Below are 27,521 nucleotides of genomic sequence, written 5' to 3'. Positions count from 1 at the left end.
TCCTGGCACTAGAATGTTCCGGGCACTGGCAATCAGCGATTTGAAATAGCCGAAGTGGCAACTCTAAACGAGAGAAGTAAATGCAGCTCTTCTTCATAGAAATGCTGGCAACTAGCATCTCGCGGTTCTTCGACGCCGACCAGAGACTTCCACGCTCCTGTGTGAAGCTCGCTGGTCCTCGCTCTCGGCGCGCGAGGTGGTCGTCACCCCCATTCGACAGATGCGGAAACCGAGGCTCGGTTGTAAAGCTGAGCTTCCGTTTTAACGCACGGGGTGCTCGGACGAGGTCTTCCCGCTTCGATTCTTCTCTGCCTCCTCCGGGCCACACGCCCAGGTCCAGAAGAGCCCCCCGCCCCACCCCCAGGGCTGCTGAATCTGTCACTTCTGCTGTCGGGAGGAAAAAAAAAAAACATTTTCGTCTACAAAGAGGAAGCAGCGGGAAGCAGAATGCCAGCAACATACATCTCGAAACCAGTTGTCCCCTCACAGTCCCTCGTCTACCAGCTGCGGACGATGCGAGGGTTTTGTTTTTGTTTAATTGATGTAATCGGAAACGAGGATGGCTTCCTGTGCGTCCCTGTTTCCTGCGACGGTGGCTTTTCCTGTCACACGGTCGCATCCGCTCCAGGCTGCGCCCTGCAGCCGCCCAGGCGGCGTCACCCCTCTTCCTCCGGTCACGTCCTGCGGCCACACGCCTGGACCGACGTCACCCCGCGCGCGGAGCGGCAAGACCCGGACTCCCCGGGACCCGGCGCACGTTTGCTCATGAGGCAGCAGAGGTGGAGGAAAGAGCAGCGACCCTCGGCCCAGTGAAACCAGCCCGGCTCCAGCTGCCTCGCTCCCCAAAGGAAGAGCGGCGGTCGGCGTCGTCCCCCGAGAGCCGGCCCAGGCGGAGAGCTCCCGACTCCCGCTGTCGCGGCTGACGGATCGGCTTAGTGTGATTCACCCCAAGAACGTAGCGGCGAAACGCACGATAGCCTCCTCCAAGAAGAGGATTTTCTGACTGCAGATTTGTCGGAGTGAGAATAACCCCTGATGCTGTTTTCCTTGGCAGCTTTGTGACAGCTGAAATATTAAGCCTCGATTGCATTTGGGGTGGGAAGCGGTAAATGGCAATCCTCTTTTGAAAAGTGGCTTTTGTGTGTTGTTTTATTTCCTAAAAGCGCCCAGCCGTTCCACCCCGTTTTTAGCCCTAACCTTGCATTTGGCACAGTACGTTTGTCCCCAGGTGCGCTCGTAGTGAAATCTTAGGCGAAAAGGGTGGACGTGTGTACTAGAAGCGGTCACGTCTGAGTAGGGACCCTCCCCCTCCGCACGGCTGCTGAGAGAGGCGGTCTGTCTGCCCAGGAGCTGAGAGCAGCACTTTCTCCTGGCCTGAGGTATCATCATTTTAAAGCGTTCGCGGGCCAAGGGGAAGCATCATTTCTGGATAAGTCCCCAGTGTTACTGCCTCGCGCCGTCTTATCAATGCTCTACACCGGTTCAGTACGCTGCTGTCCTGACGTATCGGGGGTAATTGATGAAAAGTATTAAAAAGCACAAGGGGACGAGCGTGCCGAAACCTGCGGAAGAAACGGAGGCGCGTTCGTTTTTAGCCACTGGCGGGGTCCGCCCGGGATCTTCGATGCCAGGAGGAAGCGCGCGGCCCCCTCCAGCATTCTCTCCGTCCGCGCTCCAGGGACCGAGGCTGCGAAATGAGAAGGGCGCAGCGGGAGCCAGAGGGAGGCGGGCTTGCCCGGACCCCGGGGTCCGGAACGAGGGGCAGGAACGGCAGAGCGGGAACGGCAGAGCGGGAACGGCACTCTGTCCGCCGTCGGAACCGTTCCCGGCACCTGAGTGAGTGAGTGTACAGGATGACGATCAGCCAAGCATCTGCTATGGTACTCAGGGAGATCTGAAAATTCATTCACGGCTTGAACTTGGCTTCGAGAGGCCGCTTATGAGATTTTTAGTATATGCCAAAAATCACATAAGGTTTTCAAAATGCTGTATGTACATGGAGCTTTTCTTAGGAAACAGAACCACGGTGAAAAACAAAACTTTTTCTGATTTAAGTGCGTGAAAGGTGACCGTTGATGAGGCCACATTTTCTTATTTTTTGACGCAAATGAGGTTGGATTCACCTGCATATTATCTTTAGTGTCTGGATTTTAAATCTAGATCGGTCGTTCCCAAACTTTACTTCTGATAGACCGCTTGGGCCACCGAATGATGAACCATTTTGTGGTACGGTCTTACTTACAATGGAATGTCATTCAACCATAAAAAGAAAAGGCGACGTGCTAACACATCCTGCAGCGGGGATGAACCCCGCAAACGTGAGGCCGAGTGAGAGAAGCCGCGCGTGAAAGGTCCAGAATCGGAAATCCACGGGGAGAGAGGGGCCGATTCGTGGCTGGCAGGGACCAGAGGGGACAGGAGTGGCGACTTGATGGCCGTGGGCCACTTGGTTTTGGGGGTCGGGAAAGCGTTCTGGAATTAGTGGTCGCGGTGGCCCGCTGTCGCCAGTGAACGTACTAGAAGCCACCGGACTGTATACTTTAGCGGTGAATCCGATGTCACATTTTACCTCAGTGAAAAGGAATCAGGAGCTCATTTAAATCAGCTGGGCCCCACCCCTGAGTTGTCCCTGCTCAGCAGGTCTGGGCGGGGCCTGAGCATCTGCATGGCTGGTGAGGTGCCAGGTGACGCTGATGCCGGGACCGCCCGGACCCAGCACCTGCCGGCTCACGGACAGGTTCGCCCTTCGAATGTAAACGAGTCCGCCAGTGTTACCGGTCACCATGCACGTGTCGGAGGTTTGCTGCAGGCGCTCCACTGCCGGCCCGACGTCCGCAGTGAGGAAAATGCGGTTCTCCAGTAACTGAACCGGAATCCGCCTAGCCTCCGCCAGCTCCTGACTGAGAGCCCAGTCAAGTCCCTCCGCCTCGTCTGCAAAAAGGGCATTATAATACCTAGATTGTTTTGAAGTGAGTGGAAAAAAAGAAAAAATATTTATTACTAGGAGAAAGTTTGCCCACCACACCACCTAGCTTAAAGCAGATTTCTCGACAAATAGTTATTAAGATACATATAATATGCGTAAGTATATCTTAATTAAATAATATTGTAATTTTGTATTTTAATATAATTTCTGTGTCACTATCCATTAAATTATATGTAATTCTATGTAGTTTGCGCGGATAAGCGTGCATGCTGTCTTTGTTTTTATGGGCGTAGACGGAGTTCTCCATTTCACTCGTGTGGCCGGAGAGGCCGTGTGCAGAGTGTGCACGTCCGGCAGGTCCCTTGGCAGAGGTCCAGCAAGGGGACAGCAGAAAGGGTTCGGGCCACGTCAGAATCATCTTGGGATGCTCCTCGGAGCTCTGAATACAACGGACCCTTCGAAACCAGTTCCCGAGTGAGCGAGTGGACGAATGAGGGGGCAGAGGAGCAGTGAACCCAGCCACCCAACGGGCCCGACGTTCGGAGGCGGAGCGGGGACCGAGGGCGCGGGGCGCCGGGCTGGGCGTGGCCCCGATGTCCTTCCTCTGTGCGCGGCTGATGAGTGCAATGGCGGGCGTAGCGGTCATTGTGCCGACGGGTCCTGCCCGAGGGCTCCGGGCATCGTGCCGGGGAAGGGCTCCGTGCCTCGCTCGTGGCACGTACGCAGGCACGTTCTCGTGCAGCCCGTGACCTGTGTTCCGACCCCTCGGGCCAGCAGTCAGGGACATCTACTGGGCACTGGGCACTGTGCCTCCGGGGGCTGTTCGGGTGTAAAAGGTATTCAGATATGTGTGGATTAGGACCGTATTATAACCAGAGGAATCTAATGTCTGGTGCCCTCAAATTCCCTAGGATGCGCGGACCCTTATGCATCAGTCAAAATTAGTTTGGTTTAAAAGGGGGAGGAAATGATAAGAGCTTGACGTTCTTACTCAGCGCCTGGCCCGTGCGGGGCAAGCCGCCCTCCCCCGTTTAATGACACCCCACGGTCATCTTCCCACCACCTGGCCTGACCGCAGGAGGCTTCGGGCCTTCTCTGCAGAAGGGGTCCCCTCTCCGGATCCGTGCTACTGAAGGAAGAGGCTGCTTCATTTTGCTGAATAAATGTCTCTGGGCCGGTCACGCCCGTCGATGCGCCCCGGCCCCGCGCCCGCTCTGCCCCCAGACGTGTCCGGGGCTCGCTCCCTCACATCCCTCCAGCGAGGTCTTCCCTGGCCGCCCCCCCACACACACCCCCTCCCCCCAGGCTGTCGTCTCTCTCTCCTCCACGCTCAATGCCCTCCCTGGTCCTGTGATGATCCGTCTGGCCCACTGGAAGGCAAGCTCCATGACAACCGGGGTTTCTGTGTGCCTTGCTCTTCCCCATGTCCCCAAAGCCTACAACGATACCTGGCGCACAGTAGATCCTGGATAAACGTTTGCAGAATAATGGAACGGTGAGGGACCGTGCACTCTGCTTTTCTTCGTCTAAAGCCGGACTTCCTCCAAACGCCCAAAGAGAACGTCCTGTGCGATAGTCACGTGTCTTCCACGTGAGAAAGCGTGAGTGGACGGAGCCGGCAGAGACGCTCCACGGGTTCGAAACTCCCCCGGTCTCAGCAGCACTCATCATCCAACGAGAATCCCTGGGGGGCAGCAGGGGCGTTTTTCTGTCCTTACACAGAAGAAACGGTAGAAACGCAGACCGGCCCCGTCCACTGGGAGGGCAGGGGAGTTTGGGGAAGGCCGCTGGCCGTCCCGAGGGGCATCGCTGCAGTCCCTGAGCAAGTGAGCAAGTCCCCGGGTCGCGGGAAAGGGGACCCGCTCACACGTGCTCGTGGCCGGGGCCCCGAGCCGAGCCAGCAGACACGGTGGTTTCCACGGTGCCGACTCTGAAGGCAGACGGCGCACGGGTGAGCTCAGGCCCTGCTCCACGCCGTCCTTGGACGACCCCGAGGGAGGACCCGGTCTGGTGTCGGCGAGTTCGCCAGTGGCAGCCGAGGGGGCATTCCCCCGTGGTCATTAAAACAGAGGCCACCCTGCGGAACTGAGGCGTGCGCTCTTTCCTCGGAGCGCAGTTGGAACCTCACGATTCTCCACGGGGGAGAATTTTTAAAGCATGTGGGGTTTGTCCCTCAACAGAACAGGAAAGAGCTGAGAGGAACAAATTCGTTATTACGCAGATAGCTGTACGTCTGTCTGAAGACACTCAGGCAGCGAGGATCCGTTCGCTCTCCTCGCCCAGACGCTCTGAAGTTTCAGCCCTGGGCTCACGCCGATCTCACGCATCTCGCTGCTGTCCCTTTTCTTTAATGTCGACCCCCAAAAAACCTGACGCATACTCGTTATTTCAAAAGACGGTGAGACGGGGGGACTCGTTCGAGCTGTGCCCAGAGCCGGTCTCCGGCCTCTAGTCTGGGGACGCTGGCGACATTGATCCCCCGGTCGCTCCTGAAGCAGGGTGATTCGTGCACTTTTTCATCGGCCGCCTCTCAACTGCTGTTGTCCTTGCCGTAAACCCGTCCCGAGACTTGTGACTTATCCTGGTGTCTTTCCTGATGCACTGTCGACATATTCTGGACATCGGCTCCTTTCCAGAATGAACCGATACGAGTTTATCACAGTGCCCCGTTGCATATCGCTGAGCGGGAGTGATGTCCGGTGCCCTGGGTCAGGCCCCGAGGCAAACACGCGCCCTAGGAAAGCCACCACGTGGTGAAGAAGGTCCCGTCTCTGCCTCGATGAGCCTTATTTCTTTGCAAAGAGAAGAATTCTCGGTTCCCTGTATAATGTACCATTGTCTTTTTGATACGAAGCCCTTCTGAATTGGTAAAATGACAGGTTTTCTTGTGGATCATCATTCGAAGTTATTCAGCATCATTCTGATACCAGGAATGATCAATCTGTCTGCCAAGGAAAGTCATAAAGATTTCAAAAGGAACTTTGCTGCAGCAGCACGAATAAGTCATGGTTTCGTGCCTTTGCATCCAAGGGCAGGGCTTGCATTTATGAACGTATTTGTCGACTAGAATTACACCCCAGAGGCAGTAACCTGAGAGGGTGCGGGGTGTGGAGATACTGCAGAGTTACCAGTCTGGCCACGGAAATCATCCTGGTCTTGAAACGCCGCCAGACGCAACATGAAATAGAGGCGGCTCCGCCGTCTTCGGGGGACGTAGCAGCGTGCGTCGGCTTGGCCAGTTGATCGGGGTCCAATCGCGATGTCATCCTATAAGCGTCTGCACGGGGAGAGGGGGCCGAGGCGGCTGGTCGGCAGGCCCTGCCTTCGCGCTAAATAATACAACTTCTGGGTTTCTGGCATGCTCGTCTTTTATTATCCTGCTGCCTCAAGACATGGGGAAATGCATTTGTGAAAAAGAGAGGCACTCTGTATGCGTCGGGGAGCGCCAGCTGCTGGGGCGAACACACCCCGATTTCGGGGGCTTCGCGTACCAGAGGTGTGTCTCCCCTCCACGTGACGCTCTGAGGCTCTACGTTCCCTCTCTGCGGTGAGTCAGGACCACAGGGCAGGCCCCTCTGCACACTGGAAGGGGGGACACGGACTTTGCCGGGAGGCCGGCCGGCTCTGCCGCACCCCTCGTAGCCCTGGCATTGCTGGGCCACCCCATCCTCCTGTAGCTGTGCTTGGGGGAGACCGTGGCGTGACCGTCACAGACCCGAATGCCAGCATCGGCCGGCCCTGGTCTCTCTGGGGGCTGTGTGCACGGAGCCCGGGACCTGCTAGGCATGGCCACTTGGACTTTTTTCTTCTTCTCAGTTTCCGGTGAGGACATTAACACGTGTCCTGTTCGCGTTACAAGCTGCGGATCCTGAGAGTTCACGTTTCGTCGTATCGTTTCACACAGAACGATTACCGTCCAGACTTGTCGATTCGAAAACCACCGAAAGATCCTTTCTCTTCTGACAGAGCCGTGCAGGACGGGCCCTGGGGCAGACGTCGCTGGCGGGGACCCCGCGTCGCAGCCTGGGTCAGGCGGGGCCGCGTCACGCCCCGGCGACTGACGGTCGGGGGTCTCCTCCGCAGGTACCCCTTCCCCGTGCTGTTCAGCAGCTGCAGCAGGAAGGACCTGGAGGCCAGCCTGGAGAAGGGCGTGGGCGTGTGCCTCTTCAACCTGCCCGACGTCCGGCAGTCCTCCGGCGGCCGCAAGTGTGGCAACGGGTACGTCGAGGAAGGAGAGCAGTGTGACTGTGGGGAGCCGGAGGTAAGGACGTCTGCCTCGCATCCTGTCGGGGCGAAGAAGCGAGAATGGGGGGGGGGGGGTAGCAGGACGAAAGCGCTAGAAATTCGGGCCGCGAACGTCCCGTGGGCCCCCTCGAGCGAGCCTCGCAAGCCAGCGCGGCCTCCTTGAATTCGAACGACCCCGCAGAATAAGTTGCGTTGCTCATTTAAGAAGGTAAAGAACCTTCTTTGTGGAAGGATGTGGTGTCCTCACAGGGTGGGGCCCAGCGCTTGCGACGGCGTTGAGCCTTCAGCCTCACGGACGCAGAGCCTGCGTGGCCGGCTCCCGATGGCCGTGGCGCCCTGGGGAGGCGTGTGAACGGGGGAGGGGGGGATGTGAATAAGCAGCCTTCGTCCCCCCCAGCCCCCGAGAGCTTCCCCTCAAGCTGAAATCCTGCCGCAGCCTCCTCTGAGTGCAGGACCCGAGGCGCCGGCCCCCACCCCTCTGCTCGTCAGCTGTCAGGAGCAGTAAGCGAGGGCGGGAAACATTTTTATCCCGCAAGGGGCTTATTCAGCCCTGTTTTCCAGCCAACGTCAGGACAGTCTCTTCTTTCTATAGGGCCTAAGCCAACATTAATCCACATAACAATTATGACAGCCGCTTTTTAATCTCTGAGTAATCGTGAGAGGGAAAGAGAAAGAGAGGGCACAGTGAGACCTGGTAAAGCGAGTGCCCCTCGCAGCCTGGAGGAGGTTGTGTTTAGAATAAGTCCAAGCGAGGACTTCGCCTAGCAGCCAGTCTGCATGGGGGACTCCCTCCCCGAGAGCTTATGCGAGTTGCAACGGTTGACCCGTTCAAGGCGGGCTTGGCTCGAGTCACAGATGGGCTCGATGAGGGCTTAGGAAGGGCTTGTCTTGGAGAGCTGCTCCGACAAGGAGGATTCTAGGAGAGAGCGTGCTGAGACCCTGGGAGGCGGCCTGGATTCCCGCGCGCGTGCTCGTGGAGTCCTCGCCCTGTCCTGTCCCCGTGTCCCTGAGGTTTCCCACACCCGCGGGTCTCCGTCTGACCATTTCTGCGGGACGTTGGGGGTGGGCGAGCCCTGGCTGTGGGGGTCGTGGTGGACGTTTCATCGGAGGCTGTGTTTGCCTTTGCCGAAGTCGGGGTTCGTCAGGGATGCCAGCGTTGTGCACAGCGGTGGTTAACTTTGCTCGCGGTGCACAGGGAGTCCTCGTTACAGGGTACGGGAACTCTTAAGATTAGTGGAGGAAAACGCGAAACCATCGCGGGATGGGGTACGCAAAGGGGAAGTCCCTTGGAGACTGTGTTAATTACTTGAAAAGAAAAACGAAATGAACTTAAATCATCCATATTTCTCAGGAGAGGCCATGCTGACTTAAAAATTAGCTGTCTTCGATATGAATTCCTTGTAATTGTCTACTAATCTAAATAAGTTTGACAGCTCTTCACGGAGCCCCAAGCCGTCAGGTTTGGAATGAGTGTATTAGTCACTTCATCCACTCTCCAGCACGGCCACCAGCATCGCTGACACCCTCACGGTCCCCACCGCTCACACTGTCACTTTGGCCGTCTCCTCCGCCCCCATCGCCACCGTCACCTCACGACAACCATCACCACCTCCGCGGTTACCACCACCCCCACCACCCCCACCACCCCCACCACCCCCACCACCCCCACCATCAGCATCACCATCACCCAGTCAGCACGTGCCTGAGTGCCTGAATTTTGCCGGCCGCCGATGGCGCGGTCCTCCCTTTGTCTCCATCGAGGACTCATCCAGCTGTGACCGGTGCTGACTCGCTCTCCAGGAAGCGCACTGTGCTCGGAGCAGCTTGGATCCGATCAGACTCTGTCCGTGTGGAGAGCCACATCTCACTTGCATGTGATCCCCAAATGCGCAGGGCTGTGGTTAGGGCCCTTGTTTCACAGGATAAGAAGTTCTTGATGTTCGCAGAGAACTCTCGGTCTCCCCATCCGAGTTCTTCCTTCCAGGAACTCTTTCGGAGTTGTAGGCGAGCCCGTTGCCTCCCTTTTTAGGTGGTTGTGTTTGTTTGTTTCTCGGTTTACTTGTTTGTTATTTTTCTTTTTTCAAGGTTCAGGCTCAAACCGTATCTAGCGGTGTGACACCCCATTTCCAGTTTCCAAATCACTTTGGCCAAAACTTTTAGTCCCACCTGCTCCCCCGGGTTCTGTATCCCTCTGGCCCGGCGCTCGGTGCCCCGGGTTCTGTATCCCTCTGGCCCGGCGCTCGGTGCCCCGGGTTCTGTATCCCTCTGGCCCGGCGCTCGGTGCCCCGGGTTCTGTATCCCTCTGGCCCGGCGCTCGGTGCCCCGGGTTCTGTATCCCTCTGGCCCGGCGCTCGGGCCCTGGAAGGTCATCACGCCTTGGCATCCCGTGGCCCATCCTCTGTCACGTCAGCCAGTCGGAACACCTTCCCCAGCTCGCGACTGGAGCCGGCTGCTCCCGGAAATGATCTCCCCGCAAACCCGTGTGTGCCGTCTGCCGCTCTAGAGCGACAGCCGGGGCCCTTGCAGAGAACCGTCCGGTGGTGTCACTGTTCTTCCTTCTTTGGAGACTTGGTGTTCCTCGGCCCTGTCGAACTTCTCTGTTGAGTCCTAAAATAATAAATGTATCACCAGGTGAAGAACTGGTCTCTTCTGGTGAACAGAGTACTGCAGAAGAAGTAGATTCTGTGCCATTAAAAAAACAGGCGGTGGCTGCTGAAGGCTTCCCACACGGGGCGCCCGAGTCGCTTCCAGCTGGCGGGGCTGGGGCGCAGCCTTATCTCCTTGTGTAAAGTCAATAGGATGCCAGTAGCCCGCAGACGGCCCTGAAACTTAGTTATCTTCCTCCCACTATCGATGCTCTTTGAAGCCAAAGCCATTCTCCTTGGCTGCATGTTCACTAGAACTGCTGCTTATGTTTAGTGATGTGGTGGGGGGCAGGGAGGTCGTTCCTCAAAGATCTTAGGACCCAGTCTTAGGAGGGCTGGTTCAGAAGCCTGAGGAAATCGGTGATTTGGTTCGCGTGTCGTTCGCAGAGCCATTTAGACCGTAACGGACAGGATGCCGTCGCTGTGCACTGGAGGGTGCTGATCAGGCGTGCCAGGGATGGGTTCTTTTTTAAAAAAACAAAACTAGTTTTGTTAAGTCCATGAGTTAGAAACCCTTACTGTCATGGAGGTTACAGCTATGAGTTCTGCTTGGCAGTTTTATCTCAGTGTATATATTGCATACTCCGGATGTTTATAAAGTCCTTGAACAAATTTAAGATTTAATAACTTTGGATGTATGTCTAATAGGAGCAAATGGTAAACGTCAGATGAAAGCATAATTTATGGAGTCTGACACAGGCTTCAATTCAGATATCTACGTTAGCCGTAAAGCTCCTGAATTATCGACAATAATAATTCTGAATTATCAACTAACTTTATTAGTTGCATTTAGGATTCTAATTATAAATTCATTCACAGAAAATGGTTTTCGTGAGCGAACTATTATCCTATTAAAATAGGATACGATTGGCTTCATTGTAGCCAATAGTACATAAATTCTTCAGGACACATTGTATGTTAAATAAAATTAAAGGACACCAATAAATCAATGCTGAAGTTCCTATAAACTCTTCTGATAATTCAATTTTTCCTAAAATGTCTAAGCTCCAAGTTATTGGAGTGTTTTAAAGCACAAGGACTTCATAAATACACTAGATAAATGTGTATAGGCCTTTTGTTGCGAGCCGAGCACAAGATATCAATCTGTTTCTTTTGTTAGAAAAAATTGGGTACTTGTGAAGCACATCGGAACACAGGGGTTGATTTCCTTTCTTGCTTTCCCTTCAGAGAGGACAATCCATCTAAATCCCTTGCAGACCAGTGGGCAACACCCACAGTCCTTCCAGCTTCTGGGTCATCCTTACGTGCATTTCTAACCTGAGCGTCTGGCCCGGTCACTGAGCCCCCCCCCCCCCCCCGATGCTGAACAAGTCTCATCTCCAGCGTGGGGTTGGCTGGCAGGGAACCGTGGTTCAGACACAGCTGATCTGACTTTACTTCCTGCCAGTACATTCCAGATCGAAAGGCTCAGTCTATGAAGAGGCATGTTTGCATGCATCTATGTATGTTTGTAAATGTGTTCAGAGTAGTCCTACTGCAGGAGGACCCGCAGTAATCAGAGACCCCTCTTCCCTCCAGAGTCCCAGCTGCGGCTGACGTGAACGCACCCCCTCGCCGGCCTGCCCGTCCAGGCTCCTTCCCCCCTTCGCGAAAGGCAGTCGGGTGCTACTGAGTTTTCCCAGGGACTCCCACACCCAGTCAGTTCATAAACACTTCACAGAGCTGCGCTGTCTTACAGATGAAGATAATCCCCAGCCAGCCTGGTTTTCGGCTCAAAAGCCAGGCTGTCTGGTTCTTTCTTCCTTGCACAGTCGTTTAAGGCACGGTGTTCGCTTTCAATGCCTGGTCTCTCCGTATGACCCTGTCCAACGCGCCCCCTCCCCGCCTCCAGGAATGTACGAGTCTCTGCTGCAATGCCACCACGTGCACCCTGAAGCCGGATGCGGTGTGCGCGCACGGGCTGTGCTGCGAAGACTGCCAGGTGAGCCCCCGGGCCCCGAGGCCACGCGCGTCCAGCGCTCCGGCCCTGACGCGGGGCGAGCGGCACGGCCGGGCGGCCTCCTGGTGCCCGCCGCCGCAGACGCTGCGGCTCCTCGTCTCGCACATTGGCGCTGTCACCGCCTCCCGACCTCGGTGCGAAACGCACGTCCTCGTGCTGGGTCGTCTGCGATAAACTATTTATCAGCTGAAAAGCAGTCGGACCAAGACACTCGAGTGCGATGTTAACTGTTCCAGTGGTGCCGCGGGAGGCGCACGTGGTCCTGTCGCCATGACCAGACTACGGGTTCGAGGACAGGTCCCTGCCGCTGTCACTCAGCCTCATGCCGGCCCCCTCCGCTAGCTCCAAAGAGTATCCGCCCGCAGGGCTGGGAGGCCTCGTGGGTCCGCCCACAGGGCTGGGAGGCCTCGCGGGCTGTCCCAGGGGCTTTCGTGTGGACATCCCGATCTTCCTGTCCCCAGAGCAGAAAGTGCCAGCTGACCCAGCCCAGCCGAGGGTGGCGGGTTTACAGCTCTGCCCTCTCTGCCACCATCGCCATGCTCGTCTGGGCCATCCCATTGTTAGTCTCGTGATGCAGAGCCGAGGTCTGACCAAGAAGCCCGAGGCCTCGATTCACAGGTGCCAAGGGCGGAATTTTATTTCTGTTGAGTTAAGTGGTCGACCTTGGCATTCTGCCTGCAGGAACCGCCCTCTCAGAGCACCGTGGTTCAGAAGTGCATTAAAACATTTTGCATTCGGCTTAAAACATCCTTTTTCTCTTCCTGCTACTTGTGATTAACTCGTAGGACCATTGAAAGAAGCCGGCACCCCTGGCTTGCAGCAGCTGGTGGCGGAAGCTCCTTGGGGGGCGAGGGGGGGGTGGGGACAGTCGCTGGGAGCCTTAACGTCCTCGACCGCGGAGAGACGAGGCCCTGACCGGATGGCCCCCACACCCGCACCTCTCTCCGCTCTACTTCTTCTCCCCCTCTCCCCAGAAAGTCCGTGATTCGATGACAATGTACAACTGCTATTGCGATTGCGCCCTTGGAATTATTTTTGTCACCTTGCCCAGAAAGGCTAATGCTGCACGCGGAAACCTCAGCTTCAAACGTGCGATGGCGTTGGTGACGAGATATCCTTCCCTTAGGAACCTACGAGTCCATTGAGGGGCACCCCCCACCCCCGCCCCTAGGTGACAGGTGCCAGTGACCAGCCAGTCTGCTCATCAGCAAACCCTAATGCTGCGTGACCCTGAAAAGAGGCCGCTCTTGGCTGCACCCCGTAGCGGAGGGGGGACCCCAGAGCAAGGCCCTCTGTGCCGCGTCTGTCCCCGCTGCCCGGGGCCCGTCGCTGCGAGGCTCCGGCAGCCCCGGCGGGAACCGCGGCCCCCTGCCCACGGCGCACGCGCCGCCCACGCTCTGTCGTTTCAGCTGAAGCCGGCGGGGACGGCGTGCAGAGACCCCAGCAACCCCTGCGACCTCCCGGAGTTCTGCTCGGGCTCCAGCCCCCACTGCCCGGCCAACGTGTACCTGCACGACGGGCACCCGTGCCAGGGCCTGGGCGGCTACTGCTACAACGGCGTGTGCCAGACCCACGAGCAGCAGTGTGTCACGCTGTGGGGCCCAGGTACGTGCCGGCCCGGCCCCGCTCAGCGCGCGGGGAGGGGGCCTCGCCCGCCGCCTCCCCCTGGGGCACAGGGTCTCCCGCGGGAATTGGCTCCCGGCACGGCCGGGGCCTGGCGGGCACTGGGCGTGAGCCGGAGCCAGCCCGAGATGTGTGAGCTCCTACTGCGCGCCTCACGGGTGACAGTGCTCGTCAGCCATGACCCCTGACCTCAGACAGCTTAACGGGTAGTTGGACAGACAGACAGACAGACAGACAGAGCTCGCCACCACCACTCTGATTGTGTAAGTGCTTCTTACTGCTCAAACACAGACCCCCGCCCTGGGGCTGAGGGCGCCGCGGGGGGGTGGGGAGGCGGCAGTCCTGGGAGGGGGCGGGAGGTGGTCCTGCCGCGTGGGCAGTCTGTGACCGGGAGGACGGGCAGCGGCGAGCCAGCTCTCACCGGGGAGGCACATGGAAGGGGCAGCCGGGGCGGGTCGCCCGCGCCCAGAGCTCAGAGGAAGAGCGTGGAGCCAGCTGCGGAAGGCGTTGAGGGACGGACTCGTGTGTTCTAGAGGAAGCCCCCAGGCAGGGGGTGGCCGTCAGCCAGAGGCTGTTTGCTGCCCACATCTCGTGTGTGCGAGTCTCCGCGGGGTGCTCGGTATGAGCTGTCCCTTCTCACCTACCGATGCCCCCCGAGGTAGCGACAATGACTACAGTTTTACAGAAGGCGAATCTCAAACTCGGAGGCCAGACGTCGGTTTCCCGAGGCTGCGAGGCTGGGGTTCGAACCCAGGCCACTGTGACCCAAAACCTGCATGTGACTCGCACACTGTGCTGTCACCCCAAAGAGCCCCGTCTTGAACTAAAATCCCACAGAAGCTCTAAAATGCAGTGGATACTCAGATGTGAACAGGGGAGGCTCAGCCCCCCATGTGTGGCTCTCCCGTGTCGCCTCGACTTCTAGAGCAGAGGTCCGGGACCCCGTGGGGTCCTCGCCCCAGGATGCTGCCCGGCCCCAGCCTCCGTGGGGAGCGCGGGCCCCACCCTGTCCTCATTCTTCTTCCTGCCCCCGCTGGCTGCAGCAGTGACCTCAGTTCTGGCCGGAGACCCTAGCCGTGGCCAGGCCGCCGTGGTCAGCCAGGCCCCAGCTCCAGGGGGGAGTGAAATCCGATCTGGTCCTTTGTCGGGCTTTCGCGGTGACGTCTGGGTTTTTAGAATGATGAGGGAAGTAAACTAGCGGAGAAAATGATGACTGGCCGTGAGTTTGGGTTTTGAATGTGGCGTGAGAGCCGAGGTCGAAGCGAGGAGGGCGAGGACAGACGGGTCCTGGGGCCGGGTCCTGGCCGGAGCCCCCCCCCACCCGCCGGTGTCCTGTCTGCACTCGGCGCCTCGCGAGGGAGAGGAGAGAGCCGCCTGGGTGCAGCAGCGCGGGGCGGGGGCAGCCCTGGGCCGTCTCGCCCTCCGGGGCCTTCCGGCTGCCTCGGGCTCCGTGGACTGCTGGGGCAGGCGGCCCGGGGTCCCGTGGGGCCCGGGGCCTCGGTGCTTTGTCTCTGGACCCGACTCGCTGCCAGCCCTGGCCCCCTGGTCAGCTGGGCGCCCAGGCGAGCTGGGGGTCTCATGGTCTCCAGCCGGGAGAATGCCTTGCAATGACAAGCACGAAGTAGGCACTCGCTATACACGCGCAAATGGTTACACGGGCTCTGAACGGTGTAGTGACTTCAGACATCTCTCAGCCAAGTAAGGTCACCTTGGGACAGTGGCTGCGGCTGCAGGCCAGCTCTTCATGGCACAAAGCGTCCCTAGTGGCCGTCCCTTCCCAGCCTTTCTCCGGCCTCGGTCACCTCCCCTCCTTGAGCTGCGGGGGACGTTCCGATGCTGCCTTCCAGGGAGCGTTCCGCGGCCAGAGCACACGCGGCACTTGGAGCCCCGAGGCTGGAATGCGCTCTTTGATGCCCGGCTGCATTATGGCGTCTGGCCTTCTTTCCAGAGTGAGGTCAGACGGAGCGCCGCGGCTCTCTCCAGCCACCGCCACTGTGTGACTCAGCTGGCCGCAAGCCTTTGATTCACGGTGACCAAGCCTGGTATTTATTATCTCATCGGATTAGTTCTTCTCAAGCTGCCTGACCAGAGAGCGAGCGAGAGCTAGACAGACAGACGAACCGACAACCTGACTCATGGACCGAGCGTTCCAAAACCGAGAGCAGCAGGAAGTGTGTTACCTGCTTTGAACTTTCGATGTCCTGTGGCCAAGGGCGAGGCCGGAGGCCGGCCTGCGGGGGCCCCGGACCAGTTCCCAAGGCGGGGGATGCTGCCTGGAGCCCCCAGCTCTGCCCCCTCCCCGCCCTCACCCTGCCGACGGAGGAGACGCCTGCTCGGGCGGGGGGGCTTTGCCGTGAGGGGGTTATCGCCCACGGACCGGACGCCCCTGGCACGAGGGATGCTCGGAGCTCCTGGACGCGACAGGTGTGGGGACCAGGTTAAGGAAGCCACCTCAGGGTCGCGACTTTCTGGGCTTCGGCCCACCTCAGCCAACCCCTCCTTCGTACTTCAGACCCCACGCGAACTCCCTCGGGAGAGAGAGGATGGGGCCGTGGCCCTCCGTCCTTGGGGGCTTCTCGCCCTTTGCCAGTGCAGTGTGTCCCTTCTCTCGACTGGCGTTGCTACGTCATCGTCCAGGTCAGCGCACGCGAGTTTCCCGCGGCTGCTGTAACAGACCGCCACCGGCCTGGTGAATCACAACCACCCGTGTCTGTCGTCGCATAGTTCCGAGGCTCAGACGCCCTAGACGAAGATGTGACGGGGCAGGGCTCCTTCTGGGGGCGCTAGGGGAGACCCCGTTTCCGGCTCGCAGCACCCGCCTGCACTCCTCGGCCCGTGGCCCCTCCCTCCGTCCCCGAGGCCAGCAGCACAGCGTCTCCGAACCTCTGTCTCTCTCTGGCTCCGCCCCCTGTAGTCACATCTCCTCCTCGGACCCTCCTGCCTTCCTCTTATGATCCTCGCGGACTCACCAGATTATCAGGACGGTCCCCCCTCGCGGTCACATCCTCGGTCCCTTTTGCCACGCAAGGCAACATTGTCACAGGTTCCAAGGATAAGGGCACGGGCCTCTTTGGGGTTCTGTCTTGTGCCTGCCACAGGCATTGCACAGACCGCCGGTGGGCACGGTGACCTTCAGCAGATACTCGACCTTGTGGTGGCTCATCTACAGAATGGGGGTACCAGTGGGCCTGCCCAACGGGTGCACAGTCGTCCTCTCACATGGCTTAGTGTCTGTTCTGCGTGACGTATCACGTGTACTGGCATGCTGGGTGCACGGGGCCCAGTGCATCTGTGTTTGCAGGAAGCTCACAGACCAGTGAGCAAGACCCTTGAGTCCCGGGCCATCTAAGGCTGTGATACGGTGGCGCATGGAAGAGACCGGGGGTTCAGCCTGGCGGGGGACGGGGGGGGGGGGGGGCGGGTGCTGGTGGAGCCAGTCAGGAAGGCATCCTAGATGGGCTTAGCCTGGAGTAGTCATTTGTCAGGGCGGAAAGCGAGGGTATTTCCTGCATACAGAATGGCAGGGGTCAAGGCAGACGGGGACCACGGGGCCTCTCCAGGGAAGTGCGGGCAGGTCTGCTGGTCTTGAGCTCGGGCTGTGGCCTGGAGGAGAGCAGGGGATTTCGTGTCACCCGGCCTCTTATGTGTTAACTGCTCTTCGCGGTCTTGCTATTATAAGATGCTGACTCAAGAGCGCCGTTGAAGCCAGAGTGACATACTTTCCACAGTTCCTGTGCACTCTTGCCTGGGCCTGGAGAAGGGTCAGGATGTGACCATCACGGTCCCGGGGGCGGAGGGAACTTCCTCGGCCAGGCCTCTGGCCAGCCAGATGCAAAGGGGCTGAGCGCATCTGAACGCTGGTTGGCTTGAATTCGCTTTCAGGATTCAGGAAAGGACAACTCACTGATGAGGATGCCCTTGCAATATCTTGTTTTCCCATCCGTTCACAAATGCTCTGAACACCAGGCGGCCCTGAGCTCTCGCTCTGCTGGCCCATGCCATCTGCCCCCAGGTGACCTGGCCGAGTTAGTGACTCATCCAGGATTCTCCAGTTACAGTCAGGAAGTCAGTTACTCACTCACTCTGCAGATCTGGCTGCCCAGGACTAACCGGATGAAGCTGTTCCCTCCAGCCAGCCACCCCCTTTCGAAATGGGCTCGTCCCATTCCAGCGTGACAGTCAATAAAATAATCCCGCTTTTAAATCTTTCTACAACTAAGATGATAAAAAATTCAAAACCTACGGCCATACCTCCTTAACTGGCAAAGTGATACACTTTCAGACTCTCTTTTTAGTTTTTTGCTGCATTTGTTTCTTTTTCAAATTATTGCTGATGGTGATTGGCTAGGAGTTTAATTTTTTTTTTTCTCACTGATTTTTCACCCACGAATCTTGTCTCAAGGTTTTATATGTTGATGTCAAACACGTAAATGTTATCGGCAGTTCAAACTCTGACTCGTATTTAGTTGTCCTTGTCCAGCTTAGTTTCAATAGCCACGAAGATTTTCTGTCAGTGCGATGTGACCTTTACTCTCTCTGAAATACAGCTAAATATTTTTCTTGAGACAGAAAATTTACTTTTGCCAACACCGTGTGTCTGAACTACAAGCATGGGCACAGGAAACGGCACTTGGAAATCGGGCTTACGGATGACTACATGTCTAGAGCCACAAACGTGCTGCAACAGGGAAGTCCTGAATTTTGTCCATTTTATCTATTTTATCACTCCCCAGAATCCCGTGCCACTTGATTTATGCAGTGTGAGCTAGCCAGACGATTTTTATGAGCTGGTAAGTAGTTAGTATTTCTCTATAAGGCTGATTTAAGTGAGTTCGGTTTATTATAACACACCTGGAGTAGTACATTCGCTCGTCATCTACAGCTACGGCGGCTGCAGACGGGAAGAAATTTTTCCAAGAGCCATGTTGTTTGGGAGTCGGGAGAGTCTTCCTCCCACTATGTGAGAAGGAAAGGATAAACCTTGTTTATTCGGGCTTCATCTTCTGATTAAAGCAGAAGTCGACTTGGAGAAGCGCGAGAGAGGAGCGGGGAGAGCACCGGGCACCCTCCGGTGGTTTATAAAAAGCGCCTGTCTGTGGATGTTTGCGGCGGGGAGGAGCCGATATGCGTGAACTGGAGACGTACGTTTGCATAGTGGAGTCATTTCAAGGAAAGATTAGAGCAAGTAAATTGTGGGCTTAAATCAAGATGTCATCATGTCTCTCTCAAAAGACATGATGACACTGGGAAATTGGAAACTACGATTATAAATATAAGTTATATCACTTGGAGGATAAAACTAGAAATTAAAATCCAGCGCTTCCTCTATAATTATAAAATACAGGGGATTGTCAAAACTCCCTCTGAAAGACTCAATTTGATCTTTGGATAATGGCAAAACCTGTACATGTTCCATCGTTAAGAAGTCTCAGGCTGTAAAGCGATGTCACATGATCGTGGTAAGAAAACGCCATTTTTTTCTCAAGGGACAGACATGAACCCGCTGGTCTTCGTGAAAACATGAAGACAGGCATTTTTTAACTGCAGCAGCACTGAAATCCAGCAACGAATCTGTGCGTTAGGCCACCTTACGAGTGGACAGGAGTCATTTCCCGTGAGTCGTCTACGGTGAACGTCAGGTGGCCTCCGACACACGAAAGCGACGCGGAAGGCTTTGCTGGGCCTCGTGCGAGGTCTGCGCTGGCCTCGGCAGGTGGCCCAGCCCGGGCGCTCACCCAGCCGTCTCTGGGTCTGTGTCTCCACATCTGTTTCTTTCGCTGATGTTTTTCTTTAAGCAAGAGCTGCCCCAGCTCCCGAGGTCAGCGCGGAGCCCCCAGGATGAGGTTTCCGGCTTATGAGGTTCCTCGCTTTGCCTGAACTTGAAGGAAATGGTAGTTGCTCTTTGCAGCAAGCAAATCGTCACGAACTCGTATCTTCTGCCCTCGTAAGACAGCATGGTGATACTTCGCTGGATGCAAACGAAAATCCAGACTCACGGGAGAGAGAAGCCAGGAGACGGTGTCCACTCACCTAAGACGCTTCTTAGTTCCACAGAAGTCCCAGTTGACTTCCTCTGGGGTGGCCGTTGGAGACATGTCTTTCCCCAGAACGCTTTGCCTGTGGCTTTTCTCTCGTTTATCCTTGGAATGCACCTGGTCTGCATGGGCCTGAAGCGCCGTCCCTGCCCTCAGGGTTGTGACAGGCAGGAGCCTTGGGGCATCACAAGGCAAGAGCAAGTGTAAGTATGAGGAGGGGACAGCCCCACGGGAGGGATGAGCAGAGGAGGACTGACCCCGGCCTCGGGGACGGCGGTGACCGAGGGAGTTTCTGCAGGGCACAGTCACGTGTGGAGGGACACAGCGGCCAGGACCCTCCCCCTGGCTCCGCAGTGACGTTCCAAGGAAGACACTGATTCCCTGGCTTCAGTCACATGCCGGCTGTGGCCCAATCATGTGACTGGTGGCCTTGGAGCGCTCTGGCCGGACGCTCATCCACTTGGCATTGGGGAAAGAAACAGCCTACCTGAACCAGATAAAATGAGTTTTCCGTAAAAAAAGAGTTCAGTTCCCAAAAAAAGGGATCTGGGAGAAGTGTTTGGTGACATGAACTGGTGAACTGCCCACATCTCCTAGGCTGCTGTCCATTTTCACCAGTCCCTACCGTCGCCCCAAACCTCTAGAGGAAGCCCCTCTAAAATAAATATACACACACATACACGTTGAGCGAGGGAGCGCGCGCATGCGCACGCATCCTCCGGGAGGGGCGTGGCCAGCGAGAGGGGCGTGGCCAGCGAGTGGCCAGCGAGAGGCCCGCGGAACAGGGAACAGGGAACGGTGCTGAACAGCGCCCGGCCTCAGGCCCGCAGCTCGCTGGCCCCCGGAGCTGGCCCGGAACCTACATGCAGCGTCCTGCACGCAGCCCGAAACGAGGTGGGGCGGCAGGATGCGCTGTGACCTGGGTCTGGCCTCGACAGCTTACGTACTTCTCAGATGAGTTCGTTTTTCAAACTCCCCGGCCTCGAAGCATCCACGCACAATTTCTCACCCAGGTTGAAGACCCCGGGGTAGGAAACGCCAGCCACCTGGACGAGAACGAGCCCTGCTCCATCCTCCTCCACTTTCTGCCCATCGGCCCCGGCCCCAAATTAACAGCAGCTTCGGAGTATCGATGAAAGTTGGTGAAGGTTTTCAGTCCCTGACAGGTTTTCCTCCAAGGCGTTTACCCTGAGCAGACGGCCCGAGCAGCCGCCCGTGAGCCCGGCGTGTTCTTCATCGCGCTCCACCACTGGGCCTCGGGGGGCGCATCACGTGTTTGTTTTCCGTTTCACCTTGCAGTTTCAAGGCAAGCGGGAGTTTTATCCCAATGGCTCAGCACTGCACCCCCAGCGCCCGGCAGATAATACGCACCAAGTAAATCTGTGTGTAATGGAAGCTTGCAATGTGAGGGGAGGATGGGAGGATGGATGGATGGAGGATGGAGGATGAAGGATGGAGGGATGGAGGATGGGTGAGTGGGTGGATGGATGGATACATGGATGGGTCGATGGATGATGAAAGATGGATGGGTGGATGGATGGATGGATGGATGGACAGATGGACAGATGAGTGGGTGGGTGGATGAATAGAAGGAAGGAGAGACAAAGCCAGATAGACCAGCAATAAACCCACAGGGTCTATGCAAACACAGAACTGTTGAGCGTCTGGTGTTCATGCGCCAGTTTCTTCAAACCACTTCAGTCAATTGGATCCGGGTATTTTGATCAAGGCACCATCAAGCAGGATGGATTTAAGTCCAAAGTGCAGGCTCAAGGCGGAGACTCACCGTCCGCATCCCCCCCCCCCCCGCCCCAGTAAACAGATGAAGAAGAAGAAGAGGGCAGAATGTGGGAGAAACTGACCCACAACGGGCAGACGCTGTGAGTCAGTGGTGTGGTCGTGCCATGAGCAGAGGCGTGAGTCTGGGGTGAGGCCGGAAAACCGGAGACCTTGCCTCTTTCCGTGAATGGTGTTCGGTTTGGGGTGATGACTTAAGATGGAGTTTGGGGAGGCCTCTCCAAAATGGTTTTTAAAAAACAGAATGGGACAATGAGAGTCCAGGATGGGGGTGCTTTAGTGCAGAGGCCACTGGCCGAACCTGTTACCGATCTCAACTGTTGCAAAGGTTTTTGGTTTGATTTATCCGATTGTTTGTATTAATGAGATGCTGGTCACGTCTGCTTGTAGCTGAGAAGAGGGATTGGGTACAGGTTGAAGAAAGATGGACGTTTTAGTACTAAGAACAACTCGTCCCCTGGGAGAACATTAGATTGGTGTTTTAAATAAGCCTTGGAAGGCAAATGGAGCCCCCGCTGTTGGGAGTGGAGACAGGCGAAGTCGGGACCTGAGACGCTGGCATCTTGGCAGTGGAAGTCAGATGAGAGGAAGCACCCAGACAGGACGCCCACGTGGGAGAGAGGGCAGGCCAGGGTCACGGCACAGGGCTCAGTTTACGGTGAAGAAAGGGCAGGCCAGGGTCACGGCACAGGACTCGGTTTACGGTGAAGAAAGCAGAACATTTCCCCAAATTTCTCAGACGGTCATCAGTAGACATCACTGGGCCTAGGGTCCGAGGGCCCCCCAAGGCTCTGGCAGCGCGAACCCCACTGTGTGTTTTCTCTGTCCCTGGTGGGAAGATGTGCTAGAAAGGGCCATTCCCCGAGCTCCCTGGCTCCCATGTTCCTTCGACTAGCAAGGCCAGGCTGTGGAGAATGGCTACTGGCTTTTACGCCTCCACGGCCTCTGAGGGGAGCCTCTGCCTTGCAGACATGGTGGGTCTTGATGGAGCTGAGAGCCTCGCATGAGAGCTCTGCGTTTTCCTTTGCTCTCTCTCTTGTCGGCTCCCCACGTTAGTTGTTCCCCCTTGCAGCCTGCTGGAGCTTGCATTTTCTCACCGGAACTGTGTGGGATGTGGTGAGGGAGAGCCAGCTTCCCCCTGGTCCTGCAGCCAGCCAGCCGCCCCTTTTCTCTGCAGATGGGGTCCAGCCCCACAGCCAGGCCTCATGTCCCAAGAGGCTGCACGTGCCACCAGCCGGAGCTGAGCTGAGCTGAGAGTGCAGGCTTGGCCCCCACCACCGGCTCCTGTCCGGCATCTGCCCAGACGCCCAAGAGGCCCCTGGATACAGAACACTCCTCCCCTTAACCGGGAAGCCCCGTGCCGTCCAGAGAAAAATACCAAAATGACTTGCAGGAGGTGACGGTGCTGCTTTGCTTCTGTTTCAGGCGCTAAGCCCGCCCCTGGGATCTGCTTTGAGAGAGTCAACTCTGCAGGGGACCCTTACGGCAACTGTGGCAAAAGCTCCAAGGGCTCCTTTGCCAAATGCGAGCTGAGGTATGGAACCGGCCACGCCACCGCTTGGAGCTCCCCGCAGCACGCGGGGCGGGTTCCAAGCCTCCCCTCTCTGGGGGACCGTTTCTTCTCGCCCTTCCAGAGACGCTAAATGTGGGAAAATCCAGTGTCAAGGAGGTGCCAGCCGGCCGGTCATCGGCACCAATGCCGTTTCCATAGAAACGAACATCCCGCTGCAGGAAGGAGGTCGGATTCTGTGCCGTGGGACCCATGTGTACTTGGGCGACGACATGCCAGACCCGGGGCTCGTGCTCGCCGGCACGAAGTGCGCGGATGGAAAAGTAAGACCCTAAAGCGCGATGCCCACGCGCCCTGTAAGACTAAAAAGGGCGCCCGCTGCGGGGCGTCTTATCCAAGAACTGAGTTATGAGGTCGGTTTGGTTTCCTACACCCCTTCTTCTGAGAACTCTGGAATCCGGTTCTTTGCACCTAGAAGAAAAAGTCAGTAAATCCCAGAGGTTTCGACTCCGTTTCAGTTTGGACCATTGAGACGCAGATTTGGGGGACCCGAGCTTGTTTTCTTGGTCCTTTAGTGTTCAGAAGCCATTCCTGCTCTCTGGGTGTCGTGAGGGTTTCCGGCCAGGAAATTACTTTGGAAGGAAACACTGGAGCCCATGGTCTTGTTTTTGGAAATGTGGCCTTAGTTCTTGGCACAGAGCTCTTGGGGACTTGTTCTCACCTGGATAGAATGAGAAGCTGGGTACATTTTCAGAGACCCCCGTGGCGGGAATAGGGGAGGCGAAGAGACAGGATAAGCTGAACGCCAAAGGTGAGTTCCTTTGGAGACCGGGGAAAAGGGAGACTGAGATAGTTGAATGTTTAGAAATAAAGTCAAAAATGAGAGGAAAAAAATTGAGAGTTTTCACATTCTGCCATGTTGTTTTTTTCACCAAACTTTCTCATCAGACTAAACGATAGCAAATTAATAAAATATTTTAGGACAGAAGATGAATCAACCTCCACATGATTTTTTAGGACGCCGTTATGAATCACGCACTAACACAGACGTCACAAAGTAGGAAGAAAAATACACATTCAGATCCTTCCACAGAGTCCCCAGGGCAGGAATTTCCTCTGTCTCCCCTCTTTCCCCCAGACACCCTCAGCCGCAAACGCTTTTTCTTTGAGGAAGCAGGATGATACGTGAAGCACGTCATTCTGGCCGTCCCCCGAGCCACACGCGTTAGCTCCTAGTCAGGCCTCGACGTTAGAATGACATCGCTTTCAAACATGCAGTCTTAAACAACCAAGGCCAAGTGCATCCAAACACTGAAATCCCAAGGACTGGGGTTATCAAGGAGATTTTGCTTCAAGCACCAGCTCACATGTGCTTTGATCTCTGTTTCTACTGGACAGTGGGTTCTTTGAAAGCCATCTTTAGCCTTGGTGTGGGTTTGGGGAGCAGCACCTATACGCCGTGACTCTGACCGGGGTCCTGGTGTGTTGATTGCATCCTCGGACAATTTCTTGTATCAGCCAGAATGTGACAGTCCTCTTAGCCAAGACTGCCCCCCGGCTGGGCCTGCTTACACCAGCACTTTCTTGAGAGGGCATTAATCGTGCCTTTCACAAGCATTTGGGATCAGATGGTGAACTTCCCGTAGGAAGGTTCTACTTGATTTAAAAATGCTTCTGCAATCGAAAAATTAGGCTTTCCTTCCTTTGACTCCACTAATTTGTAGCGTCTTATGGGAGATAAAGGTCCTGATCCCTTGAGTCTGGAGTATATTATGCACCTTTGAAATGAAACTAAACTCTTTCAACCAGCCGGGTGTCATTTAGCAGTGACTGCCTCTGCAGGGGCTTGATAAATACAAGGGAACCGTCCGTTTTCCTCTGCTGAGCTTTTCTGTTGATGGTTTATGTCATCGGCGATAGCATTTGTCAGTCAGGGTTTTGGAAAAGGTCCCATGTTTCAGTATCTCCCTTAAAAGTTTCCCGGACCCTGAATTCTCGGAGCCTCTGAGTCTGAGCAGGCCCCAGGATAAGGACTGGTCCACTTTGTCCGCTCCTGTATCTTTGAATGGGGCGCCGGGGGGCAGGATGCTGCAATACATGGATTTCATTGCAAGCTTCAAACAAAAGTCACAAGGAAATCAGTTACCGGAACTTCAGGATCGCCTGAAACCGTATAAAAAAGAACTCAGCAGCGTTTGCACCGAGCTGAGTCCTGACGCGTGCTGGGCTGGGAGGCGGGCGTCGCGGTCCATGTCCCAGTGGGAAAAGCATGTCATCGTCGTGCTGCATCCACATCACCCGAAGGGAGGTCTTCGTCCCCAAACTTCCCTCAGCCTTCCCTCTGTAAACGCACGGACGCATGCATGTGCGTGGGCTCACGGAAGCACTGAGGCGTGTGCTATGTTTTTCTCCTTCTGCAGATCTGCCTCAATCGTCGGTGTCAAAATATTAGTGTCTTCGGTGTTCACGAATGTGCAAAGCAGTGCCACGGCCGAGGGGTGAGTGCACCGGGCCGCCTTCGTGAGCCGGTCCAGAACAAATGAAGCACTAAGTCTTTTATTTGTTAAGGCTTTTGCAATTCATACGTTTTTAAATATATAGCAGTGTCTTCTCAATATTCTAAAGATCATTCCTTTCCTTTGACCTTTTCGTAGCAATAGCAAATGTGAGTTTTATTTAACAAAGAAAATCAGATTGAGCAGTGATCATCTTTCAAATTAACATTCATGATTTTTTTTAAAAAAAAGGCCTTTGTCATCTTCAAAGTAATTTTAAGACTAACCTTTCCTCGTGAAGAGTTTCGCAATAGCACTTCGAGCTGAGCTGTGTCCCTTGTACAACCAAGATTCGGAATGTGTCTGAACTGAAATGCTTCCAAAAAGAATTAGAACAGAGAAGACAGAACATACTGACCACATGTTCCTGAAATCACATACAATGGCTTTCAACTAAGGCAGGCTGTTATTTTAGTTCAGAGAATCTTTAGGGGAGAAGAGGACTCTAACTGTTTACAATATAATTTATTTTTTCTGACGGGCTTAATTATTTCCAATGGAATCATATTAACCTCGATTAGCCATGCCAGTGGTTCATCTGTTTTTCTGAAACCTTTCCTACAGAAACCGTGCTCCGAATTCTATTTTTAAAACTTGCAGACACTTGCCAGTGATTCGAACATAGAATTATGGGGCTTTTATATAATTACCATTGTGCCGTAACCATAAAAGATGGCAGCGCCCCCTCGGATTGAATGGGGCTGACCGTCAACATGAAGCAGGACCTTTTTCTGCTGTCACGGGATCACAGAGTTCTTCCTAATGTCCATAAGATCAGTGCAGCCTTCTTACTGCGCTGACGAGGCAGCTCCAGCTCAAGTGGGGGCGACGACGTGTCCAAGGTTACATGACCGCTTAGTAGCAGTGCCGGCTCAGGGACGCTGGACTTCTCACCTGCCAGCCTCCCCGAGGTCCCATCCACAGGTGGGAGAGGGGAGGCCCCCATTCTCTGGGCAGGTGAAGCAGCTGCCGTGACTTGGCAACGAGCAACCCGACCTCCGTCCTGCCCCAGTGACACCTGGCTCACCAGCAGCACCTGCGCGTGGGGTGCGAGCGCTTCCGGCTCTCCACCACCTGCTGCAACGTGACCTCGATGACCAGCTGGCGGTGGGAGACGGTGCAAAACGGCGTGGGCAGGACCGCGCCTGGGTCCCGGAGGGGGGGGGGCAGTGCACCCGTAGGGTCCTTGAAGAAGCCAGCGGTACACCGTTGGCTGTGCCACGTGGCACCTGATTCTGCTTAGTCATAGTTTTGTGAAAAGAGACTTCCGCCTTTATATCCTGTCTTATTTGAGGCAATTGAGACAAGGGGTTGATTCATTTAAAAAAAAAAAAAACAGAAATATCACAAATGAGACATATACTCCAAACATTTCATTTGGCCTTAAAGTACAGAAGTGTGCATTTGACGCCAACCAGCAGTACCTAGATACAGGGCTGAGGCCTCCCGGCGGGTGGAAGCCGAGGCGCTGCGCCGAGTGACGTCCACACGCCGGCCACCTGCAGGGGCAGCGGCCCAGCGAAGCTTGTGTCTCTACCTGCAAGGCAAACTCAGACACTCGGAAGGCACTGCGCAGGCCCATCCCGCGGCGGCCCCGCCCATCCCGCAGCGGCCCCGCCCATCCCGCGGCGGCCCCGCCCATCCCGCAGCGGCCCCGCCCATCCCGCGGCGGCCCCGCCCATCCCGCAGTGGCCCTGCCCATCCCAGCTTGTCAGAAAAGCTGCTCCATGACTCGCCTTTACCCAGCGTTCCCAAAGCACCGGGCTAATTGTCGTAGAGACGATGCCCCCTTGTTCCCCTGCTCACGTTTCACTGGTTCACAGAGCAGGTCAGCGAACTGCACAGGCAGCGGTCACAAGCACAGGAGCAATGGGTCGGCCTTGGGGACCAGGCGGCCGGAGTGGCCCCTCCGGGACTGCAGCCTCCGCAGGTTACTTGCTCAGGAAGCTGCCTCCTTGGGCCCCCTTTCCTGTCACACCGGAGCCATCTTCCTGTTTCGCAGGGACAACAGCTTTTGGTTACTGTGCCCATGGGGCAGGGCTGGGAGCCAGGAGACTCCGCAGGAGGGAAGCGGCCTCCCAGGCCAGAGCTGAGGGAGCGGGCTCAGAGGAAGTGTCTCTTCTGTGGTATCAGGAAACGGGAGGCCCGGCCGTGGGCGCGTGTGGGACCCAGGTCGCCCAGGTCGCCCAGCCTCGCCGAGCCGCCCGTCTGCAGGTGCCCAGAGC

At 56.3% G+C, this 27,521-nt stretch overlaps 1 protein-coding gene across 3 annotated transcripts in view; it reads left to right on the top strand.

The window, feature by feature from the left end:
- ADAM12 (ADAM metallopeptidase domain 12) overlaps positions 1 to 27,521 on the top strand; it is a 262,371-nt gene that overhangs the window by 208,407 nt on the left and 26,443 nt on the right. For all 3 annotated transcript variants that reach the window (XM_016148241.2, XM_036222356.1, XM_036222357.1), the window contains 6 exons: positions 7,010 to 7,187; positions 11,669 to 11,758; positions 13,186 to 13,381; positions 22,657 to 22,765; positions 22,866 to 23,064; positions 25,162 to 25,239. In XM_016148241.2, coding sequence (XP_016003727.2) covers positions 7,010 to 7,187; positions 11,669 to 11,758; positions 13,186 to 13,381; positions 22,657 to 22,765; positions 22,866 to 23,064; positions 25,162 to 25,239 — 850 coding nt within the window. The remainder of the gene's footprint in view (positions 1 to 7,009; positions 7,188 to 11,668; positions 11,759 to 13,185; positions 13,382 to 22,656; positions 22,766 to 22,865; positions 23,065 to 25,161; positions 25,240 to 27,521) is intronic.

The sequence above is a fragment of the Rousettus aegyptiacus genome, unplaced genomic scaffold (assembly GCF_014176215.1).
Source record: "Rousettus aegyptiacus isolate mRouAeg1 unplaced genomic scaffold, mRouAeg1.p scaffold_m13_p_6, whole genome shotgun sequence".
Taxonomy (NCBI): Eukaryota; Metazoa; Chordata; class Mammalia; order Chiroptera; family Pteropodidae; genus Rousettus; species Rousettus aegyptiacus.
Note: the sequence above shows the minus strand (reverse complement) of the source record. Positions and strands in the feature narration are given on the sequence as shown.